At 38.0% G+C, this 21,317-nt stretch overlaps 1 protein-coding gene across 4 annotated transcripts in view; it reads right to left on the reverse strand.

The window, feature by feature from the left end:
• Positions 1–21,317, reverse strand: part of FGD4 (FYVE, RhoGEF and PH domain containing 4) — a 114,663-nt gene that overhangs the window by 7,251 nt on the left and 86,095 nt on the right. For all 4 annotated transcript variants that reach the window (XM_075755944.1, XM_075755951.1, XM_075755962.1 and 1 more), the window contains 11 exons: positions 17,550–17,639; positions 15,331–15,476; positions 10,543–10,699; positions 9,275–9,413; positions 8,592–8,650; positions 7,812–7,958; positions 6,182–6,354; positions 3,422–3,452; positions 3,156–3,251; positions 2,623–2,748; positions 592–732 (listed from right to left, as the gene is read on the reverse strand). In XM_075755944.1, coding sequence (XP_075612059.1) covers positions 592–732; positions 2,623–2,748; positions 3,156–3,251; positions 3,422–3,452; positions 6,182–6,354; positions 7,812–7,958; positions 8,592–8,650; positions 9,275–9,413; positions 10,543–10,699; positions 15,331–15,476; positions 17,550–17,639 — 1,305 coding nt within the window. The remainder of the gene's footprint in view (positions 1–591; positions 733–2,622; positions 2,749–3,155; positions 3,252–3,421; positions 3,453–6,181; positions 6,355–7,811; positions 7,959–8,591; positions 8,651–9,274; positions 9,414–10,542; positions 10,700–15,330; positions 15,477–17,549; positions 17,640–21,317) is intronic.

Genomic DNA, 21,317 nt, shown 5'->3' on the forward strand with positions numbered 1-21,317 from the left:
AAGGTTAATTACAATTGTAAGATGCCTATTTCTCCCCCGATCTTAAGAGAAACAGAAGTCTTTTGTTTGATTGAGACCTTGAATTTTTAGATGACAAAAGCTGAGACCAACTTGATGGCTTAAAGGTACGCAGTATACGCTGATCAAAATGGTGTCTAACTACTCAGGCTCTGAATAGCAAAATTCTCCCCCATTCCCCTTCCCTCCATCCCCAGTTCTTTCAGTTTGGGTACATGTTTTCAAGAATCATGGTAGTAGCAGTGGGTTTTGTTGCTACGACAGCTTGAGTGCAGAAGAAAACTGAAGATTTGTAAGGAAAGATAACGTTTTATCACAGTAGCTGATGTAACTGGAAAGAAGCAAACAAGCTAAGGTTGATAATTCCCCCTTTAAAAAAAGTGGTAAGAAACAAAGTAGTATTGTAAAAGATGAATGGTGAAAACCAAAATCTATTGGGTGAGATGAGTTTGGCCCACATACTTTTTATTTCTCAAGCAGAAAATAACCTTGCAAGAAGGCTGCCATTTTTCACCTACTGATGAGCCAAAACTGTTTGCAACTATGTACGTATAGAATTTTTAAATGACATACCTCCAAGATGCCTTTCTTCTTCTTTTCTTCACTGTCTGTACAGCCAGTTATAACATGATAGCAGTCCTTACAGACTTTGTTCAATTTATTACCATCATATTCGAGATGTGCCTTATAATCAGAACATTTCCAGCAAACCACCTTAGAAACAAAAAAGATAAGCAAACATATAAAATTTAAGTATTTATAAAACTTTAGGGAAACAAAATTTAATTTAAAATTAATATTGTTATATCTAATCAGTAATATTTTGTTTAAAGAACAAGAAAGATAGTTGCTTTATTATGCTATTATGTCAACGGTAACTTAATTGAAAATGATGACTTTTCTAAATTTGTTGCACTGCTTCTTAACTAGAAGTGCTTTTTACTATTTACCTGGTGGTAACTTTGTATAAAATCACATTAGGCTTTCAATTATATCTGTAGGTTAAAGTTAAGAATAGAATCAGAATATAGCACAGACTATGCTGCAGGAAGAAAATCCCCCAGTTTCTTCAGATGGCAACCTGAAAAGATACACTTACCATTTTGTTTTCTACATAACCTCAGAAACGTACAACTGAGATGCCCTCTTAATGATTAAAAAAATTAATAAAAATCAGAATTTTTTTTTAACCTAAGAAATATTAAATTTACAGTTTCAGAATCTATTCATGAGTACACAGAATACATAAGCCAATGTCTCACTGTCTTTTGTCTTTTCACAAAAATATATCGAAAAAACGGAAATGCAAGAAGATCTGAGAGAAGTTCTTTCATTAGAAATGTTTTTTCCACAGAAATGATCTTTCAGGGGAAGAGATGCCCTGCATAAAAGGTGTGAGTGCAGTTATTTCAAGAAAGAAGGGTAGACAAATGGACTTGCAGGACTCAAACACCTGAACAAAATTTTATTGCGGACCAGGGCTCTGCAGTACTAATCTAGATCACTACCTTCAACTAGTATCTCTAGAGAATACTAGTTAAGTATTCCCAGTTAGTCACTGCTGGAAAAACACTATCACTGACCCAAATTAATTCCCATGAAAAAAACATTTTAAAATTGAAGTGGAAGGGGATGTGATAGAACTACAATAGAGGGAAGTAGTTAGGAGTCTGAACAAAAGGGAGGGAAAAAAGGAAGGGGGTGATCTTAAGATTAATGGAGGAGTTTTAAGACAGAATGATCTGGAAAAAAAATCCCAGGTGACAACTGTATAATCAATAATTCAGAGCTTCTGAAAAAGTCTCTAGTGTCCCACAAAGCACAAAAGCAGCGTTGTGAATGCAGTAAGCTGTCATATCCCGTAAAAACATTAGAAAGAAGCCATACAAGGTAACCTGTAAGACAAATATTAAACCTAGGCTTGCACTACCATCTGCTGGAGAAAGGCATCGCTGCTGGATGGCAAGAAAAGAAACCACAGTATGTTTGCTCTTCTTTTGTTAACTTCTGAAAATTCCCAAGTCATACCGCTATTTTATGCTTGCTTTAAAGCAGCCTATGTTACCGTAGCACAACACGTGGAAAGCAGCAGTAATACTATCTCCCCATCCTAACCTTCTCTCCTTCCCTGATGTGCATGCTCACACAGTTACTCACTGAACCCAGCTGGGAACAGCTCCGAGTTAACCCAGTGAAAAACCGCAGGGCTTCATGATCTCCTTGCAAAGAGGAGAGAGGAGGTAGCAGGATGGGAAGAGGAGGCAGCCGGCGCTGCCAGGGATAACGCTGGCTTATGCCAATTTAATATGGTCTTGAAACTGTTGAGATCAGTGGAGGCCACTCAGAAGTAACAGCATAGTATGTCCAGGGGCTTGGGACATTTTACACAAATGCGCATCTTCCACTGCTACAAATCACTTCCAAATTTACTATGCCAGCTAAAGCGGACTGAGGATCCTTTGTAGTATGCTATAAATAGCTTCTCCTTTCAGCTACAAGCGCAGCAACAAAAACTCTGCAGCGTAACAAGCAGCCACCAGAAGTCAAGCAGGTGGTTAGACCCATTCCGCTCCCCAACCTCAGCAGCTAGGGTTTTGCACTTACGTGTCCACAGGCTCGGCAGTGGTGCCTTCTCCTGGTCAGTGCATTAAAAGGCTCCTTGCATTTCATGCACATGGTTACTTCATTGTCACGTATCCACCTCGGTGCTCTCTTCCCAAGCTCAGCGTTCTGAAGGGGGGCAAGGGGAGGATGAGAGAATACAAAAAGCCAGTATAAAAAGTTGTGCAGTATTTTAAATAGAGAAAATAATTATTCTCTTCCTCTGGAAAGGAAATGGCAAAACACAGCTCAAGATGTATTTTGAAATCTATACAACAAATAACAAAGAACCCAGTCAAAAATTATTATGCATCATGTACTGAAAGGGTACTCTGTTACATGTTTCAAGAAAAAAAGAGGCTTGTTTATGAGATTTGGCATTAGGAAGAAAAACAATTACCAACAAGATGACTACTTTGTAATTCCTCTGCTATAAGAGTGATGAGCTTGAAAACAAAGTTTCTGCCAGACTTTTTCCAGTTACTGAAGAACCAGATGGGTACTAAGGAGGTTACAAAGGAGTAACAGCAACTTACAGAAACCTCAACAGGCATGTCTTCATATTCTTTAGCAATAGCGTTTCTGAAAGTTTCATTCCTCTGCTGAAAAGCTTCTATAGTATTCTGAAGCGCCTAAAGAAGCAAAGGAGAAATTCCTCAAACATACTACATTTAAAACAGACTCTCTGCATTCTGATCAGTTATTGATTAGCAGAGGGAAGCTACAGCCAGAAAATATGACTACTACTTTTTTGATTGCTTCAGTGAAGTGTTTAGAAAATAAAGAATGTAGATTAATTTACCTTTATCCATTCTTCCTTATCTTGTTCAGAACTAAAAGAAATATTTGACACATTAGTCCAAAACTAGTTCAAGAAACAGTATCTCACTATCAACAACTTCTTGCAAAAGCCAAGCTTCTGAAGCAGTTCTCAGGAATCTAAATTTAAACAATACTAATTGTTAACTGTCCAACTTAAAAAAAAAACCACCACAAACCAAAACAGAAAAAAAAAAAGCATGACTTCAGGCTTCACAAGTTTGCAACCGATAAGCAGTGAATTGAAGATGAAAGATAAATGTAAATGCATTTAAAAGTAGTAATAATATTTGCATTGTTACATTATTTTTTGTTATTGTTTGAGAATAGGATAGAGAGGAAAAGAGGACAATGCAAAGTGTAGGTGGTTTTTTTCTCCTCTCATTTCATGCGCTACTAAGTTCACTTACTAACACGCATCTCTTCTATATCTCTCAAATCTTCCTCCCTCCCCAACCAAAGTAATTTCCTTAATGCTTTTTTCTTGTTGCTGTGGCTTAAACTTGACTACAGTGGCAAGAAGAGTATCCAATTAAACAAAAGGAAAAAAACATGGTTTAATATTACAAACCAAACAGCAGAAATTTCCCTTTTATGCATTAGAGCAGATACAGATGACAGTAAGTACAGGTGAGATATACAGACAAGACAGAGATGAGAGAGGAAGCATATTCAACTCTCATCTGGTATGACAGCTTTGTCTTTAGAATGTATCAGCAGAACTTTGACATTCAAATCTTTGGAAAAATGTCTTATATCACAAATAATAGTACTATTGGATACTACTGGCCAGTGTTGGCAATGAATACGGTTTATCTGCAAACTTTACGTCAGAAAGATGAGAATTAGCACCACAGTGTATCTGGCTCTTCAAAAGTGGCTTTCTCCTTGGATCAGGATGTGGAAAAAAAAACCAAACCCACCACTTCTGTAGCCATGCAATATCAGCCATGCAAAATTTTATTTATCTATGGATTGCTATGAAGGATGTGAAAGAGAGGTTTTACATCATCTCCATAAAAACGGCTCCTCACATATTGTTTCACAGCATTAGTACAAGCTTTTAAGCAAGCAGAATCCTAAACAAGTGTTTCCCCTTCCCACTACCATCTGCATGAGGCAGAAGAAACCTGTCTAAACAGCCAAAATAATTCTCCCCACCTGCTTACATTAAAAACCAAAAGCTGAGCTATTAAATGTCATACCAGATCAGCAACCTCTCAAAGAAATAATCTACCAGCTGTTTAAAACCAGTGATTGACAGTATACTCAGATAGTATTCTGAAAAATAAATAAATAGAAGCCTACTAGTAAAGAAAACCCCAAGGGTAAACTAAATATTATAAGGCTGTTAATACAAGCTCATGAATCAAGGACATTTTGTACAGATTTAATGCATTCAAAAAATATTTGTAAAACAAAACATGCTCTTCTCACACTTAAAATAAAGCAATAAACTTCTAATTACTGATAATTTGGGAAATTTGACAAAATAAACTTACTTTGTTGCAGCATTTTTCTTCCAATTAAAAAGTACTTCATAAATAGTACAGTAAGATGCCATCTTTCACCATTGAAATGGACGTATGGTGTAACAACTTGCCAAATACTTAGCAAGACATCATACAGCAATTTATAGCAGATGTGATTGATAGCCAAAAACATGTCCAAAAAGTCTTGCAGAGCTTAGTGGAAAGCTTTTTCCTGTCATTTTTCACAGTATATATTTAATTTCAAGTGCAATGATATTGTAGGTAAATTGTTATATGCTGTTATATTTCTATATTCACTGCTGTTACTCTCATTAAATATTACAAGGGTTTTTTTTCCATAAAGGAGAGTAACTTGCAAGCTCGTTTGGTAGCAAGCTATGGTTTGTCCCCAAATACAAGGTGTCAACACAGAACTGTATCCACCATGGACACCCTCCTGCTTATTTAAGCCTTGCCTCTCTGCAATGAAATCCTGACTGCTAAGAATAGGATCTTTAAGCAGGTCCAAAAGGAGAGGTGGAGCACCCTACTTTATTTGAAGTGGGGCAGGCTAGACAGGGAAGTTTAGCCTAGGCAATAGAAAAAGCAGCAACGGGAAGGTAACCCAGCAAGAGGAGGATACGAGGACAAATAAGGAAAGCAGAAAAGTGCCAGTCAGAAGAGCGCAGTTGGAGGAAAGGACCCAAGAACTAAAAGGAGAACTTGCCTTCGAGGGTGAGGTTGATACCTGGGACCAGAGGAAAACAAGTAGACTGGACACAGGCCTGAGGAATGGAGGAAAGCAGGTGCCCATCTACCACTGTGAAAAACTATGTTCTGTGGACACATCCCCTCCAGGGTGGAGAGTTTTGCTGGGTGGACATGCCCCGAGGTGAACAGACCCATTTGCACAAAGGTGGCTCAGGTACCAGAGGCAGCAGCACTGCCCAGAGATGAACACACTCAGTGTCCCAAAACGCTTAGGTCAGACAGGTTGCCTTTGCATCAGGTATGCTGCTTTCAATTTTCCAGCTAGTCTATTCACAGCTATCTTAGGTATTTCTGCAAAGCTAGGCAATGCACTGTGTATTGTAGATGCATCTTCTATTCCAAGAGATTCTGAGACTGACAATTTATGGTTTTGGCAGCCTAGGCTATTGTCAAGACACTTATATTAAGATGAAGCCCATTGCATTTTACTCCAAATCTATCAGTCCACTCGTGTGTGTGTATTTAATCCTTCAAAAATTAGATAAAAAGACTTTCCTTACCTGGCCTGCAACTCCAGTGTTCGCTCTTTTCCAGACACTTGAAAAGTGTGTGGATATTCTTCATTATGAGTTTCTATAATCTTCATACCATCTATGCCAACTCTGGTTCGAACTGAGAACTTTGATCCTACCAAGCTGAATTTGGGGACGCAGTAGAGCAACATATTGTTGAACTGGGGGGGGGAAAACAAACAAACAAACAAACAAAACCAAACACTCGTCTTTGCATTAACAAAACCACAGATAGAGAGATCTGAGACAATACCAGAAAGCTGGACTCAAAGCTGGTGAGAAAGCAGGTTCTTTCCGGCTCAGTTGATATACAAGACGACCAAAGCTCTCATGCAAGCCAACTACTTTTTCTTATTTGTTTAGAAATAAGATTAAAGGACAGCTTCAGCAGATATAAGAATAATTGCTCTGTATATGCAGCAGTGTTAACAGCATTTATTACTAACTATACTCAGACTGGATATGTTGTAACATTGTAAACCCTCTGTTAGGAAAAACCCCACTCTTATGCCCCAATTCTGCAAAAACTACTCTAAATGGCAGAATAAGTACTCTTTTCTTCAGTGTATACATTTATATTTACCCTGTACCAAAACCATTCAGTTTTGTAGAATCTGTAACTAATATTATTTGAGGACATTATTTGTCTTTTCTCCAAGACAGAAGAACATTTCTGTCTTACAGGTTTTATTCACTGAAACTCTCAATATCACAGGGGAAAAAAACCAAACATGACCAGGACAAAGATATATTCCTTTATTAAAGATTAGAACTTTCAATAATGTTTAAATGTCTAAAGCCCCAGCCTAGAAGCACAGTTATTAGATCTATAGTGTTTAATTTTCTCACATTTTTCCCCTCACATTTTCTCACAGTTAATTATTAAAAAGAGAAACTCACTTCAATTAAATCGTATTTCACAGAAATCCTGCCTAGCCTATTGTCTAGTCTGTATCACAGACACAGCACACGAACTTGTGGCCTCTCACGTGAAGCGCACATCATTCTAATCAGCTGCCTGGCTCCATTTGAGGGCTTACTATTCAATGATCACTCCTTTTCTTTGAAGCACAGGTAAGCAGGAGTTGTGCCTCAACAACTCGTTACGAGTTTTTATTAACCAGAAGACATGTGATGTCAGAGGCCTATAAGCAAAAACGCATTAGCAATTTTTATTGCATGGGAAGCCATGAACTACATCAAACCTCTTCCAAGGGAGTTGGAAGGGAGCTTGGCTGTAGTTTGTTAGTTCTAAGACAGGACGCAGGCACATGACAAGAGGATGACCTGCCATGATAACAAGCTCCCACAGGACCATGAGACTTACTGGGACACACAATCCATCAGGATTAAATCCTAAGCTTTTGCATTTCATGAGAATGTCAAAGTTCTCATGCTCTAGGACCTGCATTTATAATCAGCTGCTACTTAATTAAAACTGAGTTGCTGGACATTGGTTCCATTTATTTAAAACCATGTATTCAGTTCTACATGGTGTTTTCTTATGCTCTAATGTCACTAGTATAAAAGCATTGACCTAACTAGAAGAGGATTTCCCTCTCTCTTTGGTCTAGAAATGTATACAGCCACTCCTGCAAACAGAGACTACCATACTTACTAGGAAAAGATATCGTTCTTGAGCAGACGTATTGCGAGCAGCGAGTTTAAGGATCTGTCCTTCTTTTATCAGTTCATTTGAAGGGTTCACAATGTCTTCCTCTTCTCCCAGCATCTCGTATATCTCTAACAATTTCTTTAGATTCTCCTTTACAGTGGAAATACAGTTATAAATCTTATTAATTAAAAGCACAGCTCTTTAAGCATGTTGAACTGAAATGATGGGAGCTTGTGTAAGTCTGCAGAATGTCAGCTTTGAAAAACATATATAGATGTATATCCACTATATATGGTCAGCCATGCAGATTCGTTAACCTAGTTCATAAAGTAACAAGTACTTTTAGAAATGTTATCTCCATGATAACTTTTAAAATGCAGTTATACATACAGCCTGCATTATTTCTTGTCCAAAATATCTCATGAAGGTAATGAAGTACCTATCATGCCAGCCCAATATGGTAGAGAAACAGTAACTACTCTTTACAAATGTCCTTCCACTGACAGAAACAGGTGAAACAAGGTGAAGAACCCAGCGTAGCATCAGGTATTTGAGCCAGGAGAGGAACCTTATCTGTCCCATTTCCCACTTGAGAGAACTAGGTGCAATGCCAAATTTTGTCTATCGTTCCCAGGAACTGTGTAAATACATTATGTAGGAGCAATCAGTTGGACCCAGGAAACCCATTTTTGCCATTTTAGGGAAGATTGGTGAAGCTAGGAGTATGAATTGCCAAATACTCTAATATATTAAAAAATGGTCAGGAAAACAAGGATCATTTACCATTTTTCTTATTGCACTATTAGAGTGACTTGCTGCAGTAGATATAATTTCCAGGGATTCTAGACGGAAGAAAAAAGGAAAAGTGAAACCAAAAAGCTGCATTTTTACATACTTATATATTACATAGAAAAAAAATGAAATAATTCAAAACAATATCTGGCAAGTAATTTTGAACAATACGTGGAAATATCTTGAACTGTTCTTGTGTAAACACAGAGGGAATAAGTTTAAAAATGGGCTGTTCTTTTTCCCTATAGAAGCTTAAAAATACAATGAGTCTAACTCTGCTCTTTTTACAAATAAGAGACATATATTCAAAATGTGCATAAAGCAAACCAAAATGCCAGCAAAAACAAAAAGAAAAAGAAAAAACACCACAACCCCTGATCATCCGCAAAGCAAATAAATCAAAACTTGTGCAGTATCCCAAAACTAAAGCAAAACTTATGTGCTCCAGGAGGAGAATACTAAATAAAGGCTTTACAGTTTTTACATTAACTTCATCCACTATTCAAATAGATATTTTTTTTCAAAGAATCCTACAACTGCACTGAAGAAATTCTGTCACTCATTTCAGAAGGACTTTGCATCTTCACTTTATTTTTCCTGAAAGTATCTTTAATTTACAGTATCCTCTTACGACTATCTTATTTCAGCTATTTCAACGACTAGAAGATATTTACTTTCAGCATCTTTCCAGTCTAGGGAATCCTGAGGCAATTTCCTTAGGTAGTCCTTTAGAAGCATCTCGTAGCGTGGAATGCGTTGTACGGGTTCTAGCATGTGATGTTGCAATGTCAAATTTCCACACACTTTTTCCTTCTAAAAAATTGTAAACATATTTCAATGTAGCAGGCAAAAATGTTATTACGATATAGTAAAATAAAAATTATGATTGATGAAACATAAATAATGTATTTTGAAACATGCATGATAGACCTTCTGAAAGAAAATAGAACTACTTTACCAAACCAAATAATTAGAAATTCTTTCCTAAAAAAATTGTAAAAATTTTCCTAAGTATCCAATAGTAGGTATCCAATTCATAAACAAAAGTCCTAACAAAAAAACCTCCTAAACTCCAGAGTATTTTAAATTAGGTTTGTAATAGCTCAGACAAGAGAATTACTACTAAATTAATAAGAACAGTTCATGACCACGCATTAGAAAAAGTCCTTAAATAGGCTACCTACCTGAGGAAGGAATGCTTTTCTTGAGTTTCATTTACAATGTAAACCCCCACAGCAGTGTTTTAAGATGCATATTCACTTCCATAATCTTAGATGTAATTAAAAGATTACATTAAACTACACATAGTTGTCTTCCCTGGCTCAGAATCACAAGACTCTATAGAGCAGTAAAATTTAAGTAGAAATACCTTATCCTACTTCTAGCTGTTCAGACTGCAATAGGAAGACATGTACGTGCCAATTCACAGAGAAACCTACAGGGAGCACTAGAAGGTATAAAAAGCACTTTTGAGAAGGCTGATGCATTACTTTAACAGTTAAGCTTTCTTTACCTTTTGCGGCTCAGCATCTAGGATCACATCCTTACTTCCGAAGAGCTGTGCTCTGCCTAACAGCACTGCTGTGAACCAACACAATACTTGTGGATTCAGTGCAAGGATCGGTAGTTGCACTGATAGGTCACTTATCCTAAAACAATATTTACTTTTGGTATCTACAACAAACTGTAGCTTTTTTTTTTTTTTTTTTAAGTCTTTTCACATTTCAATCTTTATACTTTGGTCCTCTATTTTGCAGTGGAAAGTCTGGGTTTTTGTGGGTATTTGAGCAGGGAGAACGAGAAGAAACAGAATGTGGTGTGAAGTGGACAAATTGTAAGGGATTTTTGATTTAATTTTCTCTTTAATCCTTGCACCCACAAACCTATATATTTTTAATATATGCTTGTATTACTTGGAGATCTACATTATTCTTCTCATTACCTGAATGTCTTGAATAATGAATTTGAATTGAGGTGACCGTTCAGTCCATGTTTTCACCAATTCCATTGCATTATCAAAATTCTTCACGTACTCTCCATACATCTTGAGGAAAGGAGCTAACTTTTGCAGAATATCTCCAATTCTGGGGGTGGTAGTCCTGCAAAGTAAAAGAGTGGAATCTCAGGAAAGAAAAAAGTCACACACGGTTATAAAACGATTTCAAGTGTTTAATAGAGAATCCTACTGTTTGGGATCGCCCCATATAGAGTCCCAATGTAACCATTAAAACTGGCCAGAATTAACACAGAAAGAGTGTTTGTACCCTCTTTGATGATGTATAAGCATTGCTGGTCATGTAGAACGCTAAAGAAAGAAAAGCTATCTATAATGAAAAATTTGAAAGCTTTTGTTTACAAAACATGGCCTAATGTTATTTGCATTAGGCCTTATTTGCAGTTCCTTAAAACTACATTATCTTTTTTGACCATACTTTACCCTCTAAATACCTAACCTGTAGGTTTGTTTGAGGGCTAAATCCATATCGTTCAGCTTCCTTTCTGTGACTTATATAAATACAAGTTATTTACAACTTCTAAAAATCATTATTTAGCTAAGAAAACCTATGAAGTAGAAAGAATCCCTTGGATTCCAGTCTTTTGTGAGCCCTTTCCCCCATCTTTCCCAATTACCGACAGCATCTTCAAATAAAACAGAATAGTAAAGAAGCTGATGGAGAGGCAGAGAGAAGCTGCACGCTCGATGCACACAAAGCAAGCGGAATGGCACACGTACATCTCCGAGAACTACAATAGGAAACACGTTTCACATTTCGTTTTCAAGCACAGACTCAGAAATGCAGTATGTCTGGATTTCCGAAAGTCTGAAATCAATGTTGTGGTAGTAGTCTAGAGTGAAGCGACCTCCTGCAATTACTTGAGCAGTCTATTCCAGCACACCACTTCTCCAAGAGAAAAGCTGTGCAGAAGGGAAAAGGAAAAAAAAGTTATTTGAATAGTAACTATTGCCAGGACTGGCAAAGGCTGGTCCAGCTCCAGCTGTCTCTGGGGGGGGGCAGAAGGTACCTGTGTAAGACCTGGCAGAGGTCTGAGCTACTGCTGGGCCTGGCGACAAGAGGAGGGGACAAGATAGGGTGGGAAGTTGGTCTCTGAAATCACCAAGGCTCTCTACCCTTAACTAGCTTCACGTATTTCTTCAAACAGTCTACATGCAAGCAGACACATACACTTTCAAAGGCAAGCTAGCAATTTAAAACAAAAGCCCTCTCCTTTGATTCACTGAATGCTATTTCTCTGAGTTGTCATTTTATCACAATGCAGCATATTTTTTAACCAAAAATAAAATACAAATCATGCCAGTTCCAAAGAAAATGTGAATACATTTCTAAAGGTCACCAAATGAAAAAAAAAAAAAAAAAAAGAAAACAAAACAAAAACCCACACAGACATTTAAGTTTTCTGATAAATTTAACAGAGAAGTAATTATAAAATTTTGCAATTAAAAAAATCTTTGAGCAGAAAAGACTGTGGCAATACTTTGTATCTAAAGAAACTGGCACAAAAAAAGAACATTTCTACTTAACTGTTTCACAATGATTACTAGAAAGACGTTAAAAGAAAATGTTAAAACTTTTATAAGCCAAGAATTGAGAACAGTTTGCTATGCCTGTTCCTCGGATACCTACGGCAGCTCATTTACACAGAGCACTGCAATTTCACTGTCTCTGAAGATTAAAAAGGTTTACAAACTACTTTTCATGCAAGGCCCTTATATGTCCAAAGACTGTGTGTTTACAACCTCAAATTCATCATTGTTTCAGGTAAGACAGACAAGGTCCATGTCACACAAAGAGCTCTGGAAGAATAGGAAGGACAGGGAAAGTCACAGAAAGCAGAACCTTCTGAAAGCAGCATCCTCCCTTCATGAACTTACGAGCATAGATAACTGCTTCATCTCATATTCAAACACTAAGCACCATGAGCCAAAATATGAAGTTCTACTAAATGCCGTCAGGTCCAGGACAGTTACTGCTCTCTTGGATAGAGAGAACAGAAAAAGAACGATTACCATGGACCCAAATCAGCACCGCCCTATTGCCAGACAAAGACAGCATCCTTATACGGGTCAAGAAATAGGACTTCACATTGTAACGTAGGTACAGAAACACTTCGGATTTCTGTGTTATCAGACCACAATAGTATTCACATTTGCATTCTAAAAACTCAGAGATGAAATAGCTGACTTACTAATCATGATTTGTAGCATCTCATTTAAAACTGTCATGGCTGCAAGAAAACTAAGCAAAGGTCTGTAAAATCACAGCACAGCAAAGCTGACTACAGAACAACTGCTTTCTCTTCAAACGTACAAGCTAATAGGCATCTAACAAAATTCAAAGTTGCGGTTTCAAAGAAGAACAAATCATATAAAGTAGGTTTGCTCTGTCATTGCTGCCCATTCCAAAACTTTGTGTTGAAAGAGTGAAATGATTTCTTCACCAACACACACACACCCCCTCCCCTGCACCCCTCCGAGGCTATCACACCATGTTCTTAAATTCCTCCCCAGGTATCTGCTACTGGTCACCCTTGGGTACAAAAGACAGAGTTAGATGGGTATTTTATTTGATATGGGATCACTGTTATGCTCTGTTATGCTCTTTTCATGGGAAATATATTGCAACAAGGCTGTTTCCAGCACTTTCAAGCCATATGTTGTAAGAGAGATATTCAGCTCCAGCTGTTGCTCAACTCATTCAAAATGCAACTACCAGACAATTTCATTTCCACTCGATAAGCTTAGATTCACACCGCCTTTTCTTCTAAAAAACAAGAATCTGCTTCTGAACTGCTTTCCCAGTTTCAAATACTATATATTTTTATCCTAGGTTTTCAAAACAAACCACAACTCAGGGAAAGTGTCAGAAATTTTTATCCAGCTATTTTTACTGGAAGCTAAAGAACAATAGAAGTGCATAAACCTACCAACAGAACATACTTCAGTATTTTCTATGTCCAATTAAGGGCACTGCTGAGGAAAACACACTCTCTGGCAGAAGCTGTTGTTTCAGAGACTGAATGACGGGGAGAGAAAGTTATCCCGAATTTTTCTTTCAATAGTGATCAGACATTGTTCTCTTCAACTGCACTCTTTCTTCTAACTTCTCCCAAAAGCATAGTGTTTTAAGGACATTTGAACAGGTTGTCTCAGGTACCACACAGAGGTGATTTCCAAGCAATGTGGGAAAGATAATATCCTTATGATGCAATTTATTAGTTTTGCAGTAATAGTCAAAGCTCATCTGCAAAAGCACTTTTCAGCCTTTGAAGCTATGTAATTGTACACGCATTATTCACGTACAATTTAGCTTTTTGCAAATATTTAAGGTAGAGCAACCCATCTTATGTGCTCTATAAAGTGTCTAGAGCAAAATTTTAAGAGTACATCACGAATTTCTTTTCAAATATATACAGCACTGACATAACGTAGTGTAAGCTGCTTTTAAAACACAATTGGACTAAGTTAAACTCCAATTCTCTTGAACATGCACTCTATTTTAATCCAGGCATTCGTATTTTCTATCAGACTTTTTCAACTGAGCAGAAAAGAGTGGATTTACCTTACAAGGTCATTTTGTGAGGAACATAAGTAAAGGTGTAAACTTTGCTACATTCCATGACGCTTAAGTTTTATTTATTTTCTTTCATTATAGACTCTATGGGGCTACCACGTGTTTGTGCATAGTAACTATTCTATTTTAAAGAATCACCATTTTAAAGGGGAATCATCTTATCGAGTCAGGAGATGTATAGCTTGTTGTCTAAAGCACCACTATGTGGTCTGAGATTTTCATATATGTCAAAGGAATCTATTATTTCCTATTTTTAGTGTGATATTTGACAATTAAGATGTTATATGAAAGTGTAACTGGAAATGATATCTGGATAGACACTAGAACTCCTCATGATAAACCCTAGATAACATGGAATAGAGCAACCAAACAGGTGCTGAGGTGAAACAACTGGATGAAACAATATTTGTAAATTTTAATTGGGTTTGTGGGGTTTTTTTTAATGAGGTGTCCCCTTCCCCAAATAGGGAAGCAGCAAGGGTTTGTGACTTATTTTTTCCCCCCACAATTACATGAGAGACCAAAAAGACATGGGTATATTTTAATGACTCCAGGATATTAAAATACCTGGAGGCTTCAGGCAGGAGAAAGACACTCCAGTAGTACATGATCATTACAGAGTATATTTACACCTCAGCTATCCTTCTTGCTTGGTCCAAATAGAGGTCCTATCAAGAAGAGCTGAGGAAAAAATGTCCTTAAAACATTTCTGATCTGGATTTCAAACAGAAAACGAAAGCGCAGAAAAACATATCCTTATTAATGAAAGCAATAATGACAAAGGTTACTGTGCTACAAGGGTAGCACAAAACACATACATGTTATTTATCTCAATTTTGCATTCTGTGCAATGAATTCATCAGGTAGCACAGTCTGAACCTCTAATGCAGCAAGGCATTTAATCATGAGTGATCTCACCAGCTTCAGCAAGATACATATCCTTTATTTTGAGCAAATGACGCAAGTCTTCTACTGAGTCAGATCCTGATGAAGAGTGGAAGAGCAGATGTTCTCCTACCCACAGTACGTCCTGGGCCTGGAGCACTTAATTATGAAGGTACCTTCTCTACCGTGACCCTGTGACAGCGTTTCTACAGACACGGTTTTACTAGTATATTAACCAGTGAATTGCCTCTTACCATTCTTGCATTCTTTTCTCAAGTTCTGGAAGTAAGAATTTACTGTGGAAGACATTTATCGATGAAATATTAGAAAAGATTTTGTTAATCACTTCAGCTGGAAACGAACCTCTGTTGGCTTCTTCAAGGAGTCTGGAATAGAATACCTGCAATACAGAAGAAGAGCCCCAAACCTATCAGCCTATTATCTTTAATCAATGGAAGATCATCTATCCACCCCTCCTACTCCAACTGAGGCAAGATTAATATTTCAAATATATAACAGGTGATGACAAACTCATTCATTGTCTTTCCCTCACCAGAAGTTAAAAGCTTCTCCTCCCCTTACACCCCACTTTTTTTCTTGTGAGCCAGGAAAACGCTGCAGGCGAGGCAGACATGAGGAAAGCCAAAGTGAAGTAGTGCCATTTTGGATTGACTCCAGGCATCCTGTCTGTTTTAACAGCTACATCATCTCAGCTTTCCCAGTCTTCCAGTTGTATTTTCCACTCTTGCTTTCTCTTCCATTAGCATGATGTCCGATCACCATTAGCCCAACCACTCTCCTTGTATGCTGTATCCCCTTATCCTTTTGAAATCAAAGTAGCTGGCAGACCATGAGTGGTCCCCATATGCTATTTAAAGCACAAAAGGGGCCCAAGTCCTAACTGGAGTCTACTATAGTTTCTTTAAAAATATACATGTATATTTCCCCATCAGTGGGCTCTACCTGACTAGATGCAGCTACAAAATGGCTAGGAGACATGCACAGCTGTTAATGCACACATCACATAAAACAGTGCTTATGGGGATCTACGGTCCCTCTGCCTCCCCCTCCCATACTTGAACAGACTGCTTCTCCCTGGAAAGGGCTTGGGAAAGAAGAAGAGAGTCTGAAGACAGGAACTTGAATAATCCCAACTAAGGCAGCAAAAGTATCTGAAGAGGAAAAAAAAGCCAGACACTTCCACATATACTTTAAAACATGCTCACTTTGCTCCAGCTCTGAGAGGACAGTTAGTTAATTTTGACAAGTTACTTTGAAGACTATAAAGATTACATAACTTTTTAACCAAGTTTAGAAACATTACGGTCCCCTCCCAGTCTTCTGCTTTCCTCTCATTGGCAGCAGCTGCACTTGAAACTCATTTTTCAGAACTCTGTCCAGTTAATATTTGGAAAACAGACATAAAAGTAATACACTTATGATGGCATCAAGGAAAATAATTGTACGTTATCCATCAGAAAAACCTAGGAATGAAGTAAACATTTACCTTTTTATTTTTAAACTTCTCTAAATCGCAACTCTTTTTTTTTTTTTGCCAATACTTTGCCTTTTAAAACACATATCATACCCATCCCAATGTGGGTCAGCTAGGTAAATCCACTTTCATGAGGATGATTACTTAGATTCCCAAGCAATCTGAACAATTATTATTATCAGTTGAGGCTTTTTACTTTTTCCTCAACTCTGTGTACAAGACTTATGCATTAGGCCTGAGAAACGTAAACAGTGACGCCTGAGAAAAATATCACGGAGTAAGGCAATGCATAGCTATAGGTATCCAGGTAAAATGGATGTAGGTGTTACGTGAGAAAGTAAACAAAGCTTCAAAAAGGAAAATACTCAAGAACTACAGACTTTCACATTTAAGAAATATCAGTTTGAGTCTACAGAGCACAAGAATTCAAATTTCCTTGCAGAAGAGTAATTTCTGTTCTCTTCAATAGGATTTAGTCTAAACATAGAGTGGGGGAAATAGGGCATACACTGTTTAGAATGGGCATCTTCCTAGGTTCTTTGGCACTGTTCAGGTGGCTCAAAGATTTGAAAGATTTAGTAATTTTCTAGTCGGCAGGCAATTTCAGTATTATAAAATGATACCCTTCTTGTCCGTCTCACCAGAAACCAAGAAATAGGTGAGTGTAACATTATCCATCCCCTTTGTTAGAAGGGCTGCTAGTATGAGGTTTGCATTACTATTGCGTATGGTAACGTTTACACACAGAGAACCTGTTTCATTAGTATCCACAAAATTCTAATACTTTTAAAAATCTGATGTTCTTAAAATAGAAACATAGGCAAAGTATGTGGCAACTGCAAATGTCTGGCTGAAAAAGTCAGCAAAATGTGAAAAACATACCAACCACCTTTTTATGTAATTTATATACACACTTATGCAAAGCCATTCAAGGGAATTCAAGGCAAGAAAATAAAAACAAATTCAAGAAAAATGTACCCTATCTAGGAGGTCAAGTCGGCTAACGTAGGCTTTTTCTGTTTGCAGAAGTTCACTGGCAATTTTGTGCCGTTTCTGTTCATCTGTCTCCTGGAGGGAAATAAGAACAACTCTTAAGATACTGGAGAAAACATAATTTTATACTAAAAAAAAAGTTGAAGAGACATATGATTACCTTACAGTCCAAAATGCAACTGGAATCCGAGTTTCACATTTAGTAATAGTCACCCCATTTTGGAAAATATAAACTTTCCAGCGGTTTAATCAACAAATACAAAAGTCAAAGAAGGATTAAAAAAAAAAAAAAGTAGTAATCAAACTTCTGAGTAAAACTCAAAGCCTAAAACATTTAGTATTTCTCAGTTTGTACAGGGATCGTTGCCAAAGCACCAACTCCCTACTTAACAGATCAGCTCACATCCTGGTAATCGGGTACCACTGACCTTTCAGAGCTGGAAGAACTGATTTGCAGAGTAAGAGGGAACAGATGGGATTAGTCGGTGTTCGCCCCCGCCCTGTTTCAAAAGTTATTTGAACTGCATGTTCTTTGCATGACAGAGTTATTGAAAAATACCGTACAAAATGTCTTCTGTTCATCAATACACTCATTGCTGATTAATTGTTGACTGCAACTACAGGGCTCCTTTGTTAGGTCTTTAAGGCAGTTGCTTTTGCATCTAAAGGGAAGTTTTCTCTTTAAAGTCTTTCATGCCACAAAATATATTTTTGATTCTTCTGCTGAATGGAAACTTAAAATGTTCATTCAAATTTCAATATTAAATTAAATACATTGGAATATAAAATTGTGAGTTGCTATGAGAAGTTATTTCAAAACAAACAATGAAAGCACAGCTTTCTAAAATATTCAAACATTAGGGAAATGCCTCATGCTCACAAGTGTCAGATTCAACAAAATGACACTTCCATTACAAGATTTTTCTTCCCAATTTAGTGCTAGCACTGAAAAGTGTTTACATCTAACGACATCCGAGCCTTTCCTAAGTAAATGGCAGTCTTATTACAGTGCTTATGGGAAAGTGGTAATTTTTGAGACAAACCATAGAGCATCTCCATAAAAAAATAAAGAGGAGAGCTTGAAAGAGTTCTTTCTGATTTCAAACTGCACACTGCTTCCCACAAGAGTACGATAAACATTTGCAAGTACATTTATAAAGATGGTTTGCAGAATACTGAATACTAAAGTACAATCTTTTCATTTAAAGGACTTCAGTGGCTTTTTTGCCCCTTTCCATATTCAATAAGTATTCCAAATTTGAACACACTTCAATTCTAATCTGCAGTGTTAACAGTCACATTGCTACACGGCAAGCCTCCTGCCTAAATACAGGCTTTTCAATAGTGACTTCAAAGCTGTTCATTAAATCTGTTTAAATCAGCATAGCAACCACAGTAACCTACAGAACGGCATTTTAAGTGCTGTCAAAAGACATTGCAGGGAGCTGGAGGATTAGCTATTACAGCTACAGCGTGTGGCTTAGTGCGGCCATTTCCAAGGGATCTCACATGTGGACTTGAGGCACAAAACCACGGAGGCTACTGATTCCTCGGCAACTTTATTTTATTTTTCTCTCCCCAAAACCCCACTTTCTTCCTGAAGCACTGCTATAGAACCAGTCTGCAGTTTTCAGAAGATTACTTGAACTAATTAATAGAAGGAAAATCACACATAGCAGACTCGAAAGCATCAGACAAAATGAGCAATTCAGAAAAAGCATTTAATCCTCACTCCTGAGTCAGGGCAAGCCCCTCTTACTCTCCCAGTATACTCTGACCACAGCTTTCCCATCCTCTCAGTATCAACCTTACACATCTTCCTAATTTTTGAACCTCAGTCTGCTTTCTACACCAATCACATTACCCAAGTCAGGTATCTTCTACATAGGAAAAAAATCACACACCATGGATGAGTTATCTTTTAATCACAGTGGCATGTTCTTATTCCAGCATAAGAATACCCACCTACAGGGTTAGATCAGCGCAAGAATAGAATTGTATTGCCAGTTTTCTTTTGAGGAAGTCCTCAGTTTCCCACTTCACCATCTCAATATTTGCCCACATGTTACATGAACTCCTACCTGTGTTTTCTACTCCCACTTCCATCCTCCTTCCTATTCATTCTCCCACTTCAGTGTCTTATCTAGTATCCTATCCTTCATGATCCAAAGAAAAGCACCTGGTTTTCATGAGGTCACTCTAGCTTCCTTCCTGTTGGAAACAACAGTTCACAGGCTATTTTGCTAGTAGCAGCATCCATCTACTGAGGAGCTTTTCTTGGTGGGAGTGGCAGCCACTTGTCCTGAGCACACGGGATGAACTGGGTCCGGAGGCACAGGTGGATGCATGGGTCACAGAATCACAGAACAGCAGGGATTGGAAGGTACCTCTGGAGATCATCTAGTCCAACTCCCCTGCTAAAGCAGGATCACCTACAGCAGGTTGCACAGGATCGCATCCAGGCGGGTTTTGAATATCTCCAGAGAAGGAGACTCCACAGCCTCTCTGGGCAGCCTGTTCCAGTGCTCGGTCACCCTCACAGTGAAGAAGTTTTTCCTCACGTTGAGATGGAATTTCCTGTGTTCCAGTTTGTGCCCGTTGCCCCTTGCCCTGTCACTGGGCACCACTGAGAAGAGTCTGGCCCCATCTTCTTGACACCTGCCCTTTTGGTATTTATAAGCGTTGATCAGATCCCCTCTCAGTCTTCTCCCCTCCAGGCTAAACAGACCTGCCTCTCAGCCTTTCCTCATAAGAGAGATGCTCCAGTCCCTCTCATAGCCCTCCGCTGGCCTCTCTCCAGTAGTTCCCCATCTTTCTTGAACTGGGGATCCCAGAACTGGACACAGTAAGTGCCGGAGCGCTGGCAGCACCATGCTGCACAGACTCATCATCGCATGAAGCCAGTGCTGCAGCTGGCGTATATACGTGTGCGTGTATATACACATTTCCTGCTTTCAGGGAATTCATTCGCAGCCATCCCAGCTCTGCCGTGGCACACACCACACTGCGCCTCTACCCCCAGCTGCCCATCCACCCCTCCTTGGAGCAGGGAGCAGCCAAGCTATGGGCTCAGGGCAGGTAGACCCCAAGAAGGGGCCCAGCTTCTGCAGACCCAAATTTGGCTATTCCAAGTAGCAGGAAGCAACTCCTACAACATAATTTGGAAATAAATCCTGAATAATGTTTTGTGACAGTAAGAATGACACTGAGCCATTCGTTATTAGAGCTGTTCAACAAAACAACTTCCTAGAGATAATGAAGGAAAATTCTTAAAAGAAAAAGCTTTAAAAACCATGGAAAACATGAAGTTAGTATTCAACTTCTGAGAATGTCAATGCTTCCCTAAAGAACTACTGTATCAAATCTAATCATTAACTGTAAAAGAGAATTTGAATTCTCTTTTAAGTTACAAATTAAGTCTTATTTTAATGGGATATAACCATAAATGCACACATCTCTCTCCACAAGTAGGATAATAAGATAATAGAAATGAAAGATATGGAAACTTTTTTCTGGAAAAGTTTTATATTTTCCTGCTATGAATTTTTTATGCTTTTAGTACATCTGTATTTATATTGGGTTCATTGCCATTAACAAAAAATACTGAGACAAAAATTTACTACAAGGTATACCTGGGCACATACTCTATTGCTTCAAGCACAACTTCTCATTGATTTCGGGGAACTTTTCAAATTGCTCTGACAATCCATAACACGTGGCAACTCAGTGTATAAAACCAATCAGGAATGGTTA

The sequence above is a fragment of the Balearica regulorum genome, chromosome 1 (assembly GCF_011004875.1).
Source record: "Balearica regulorum gibbericeps isolate bBalReg1 chromosome 1, bBalReg1.pri, whole genome shotgun sequence".
NCBI lineage: Eukaryota > Metazoa > Chordata > Aves > Gruiformes > Gruidae > Balearica > Balearica regulorum.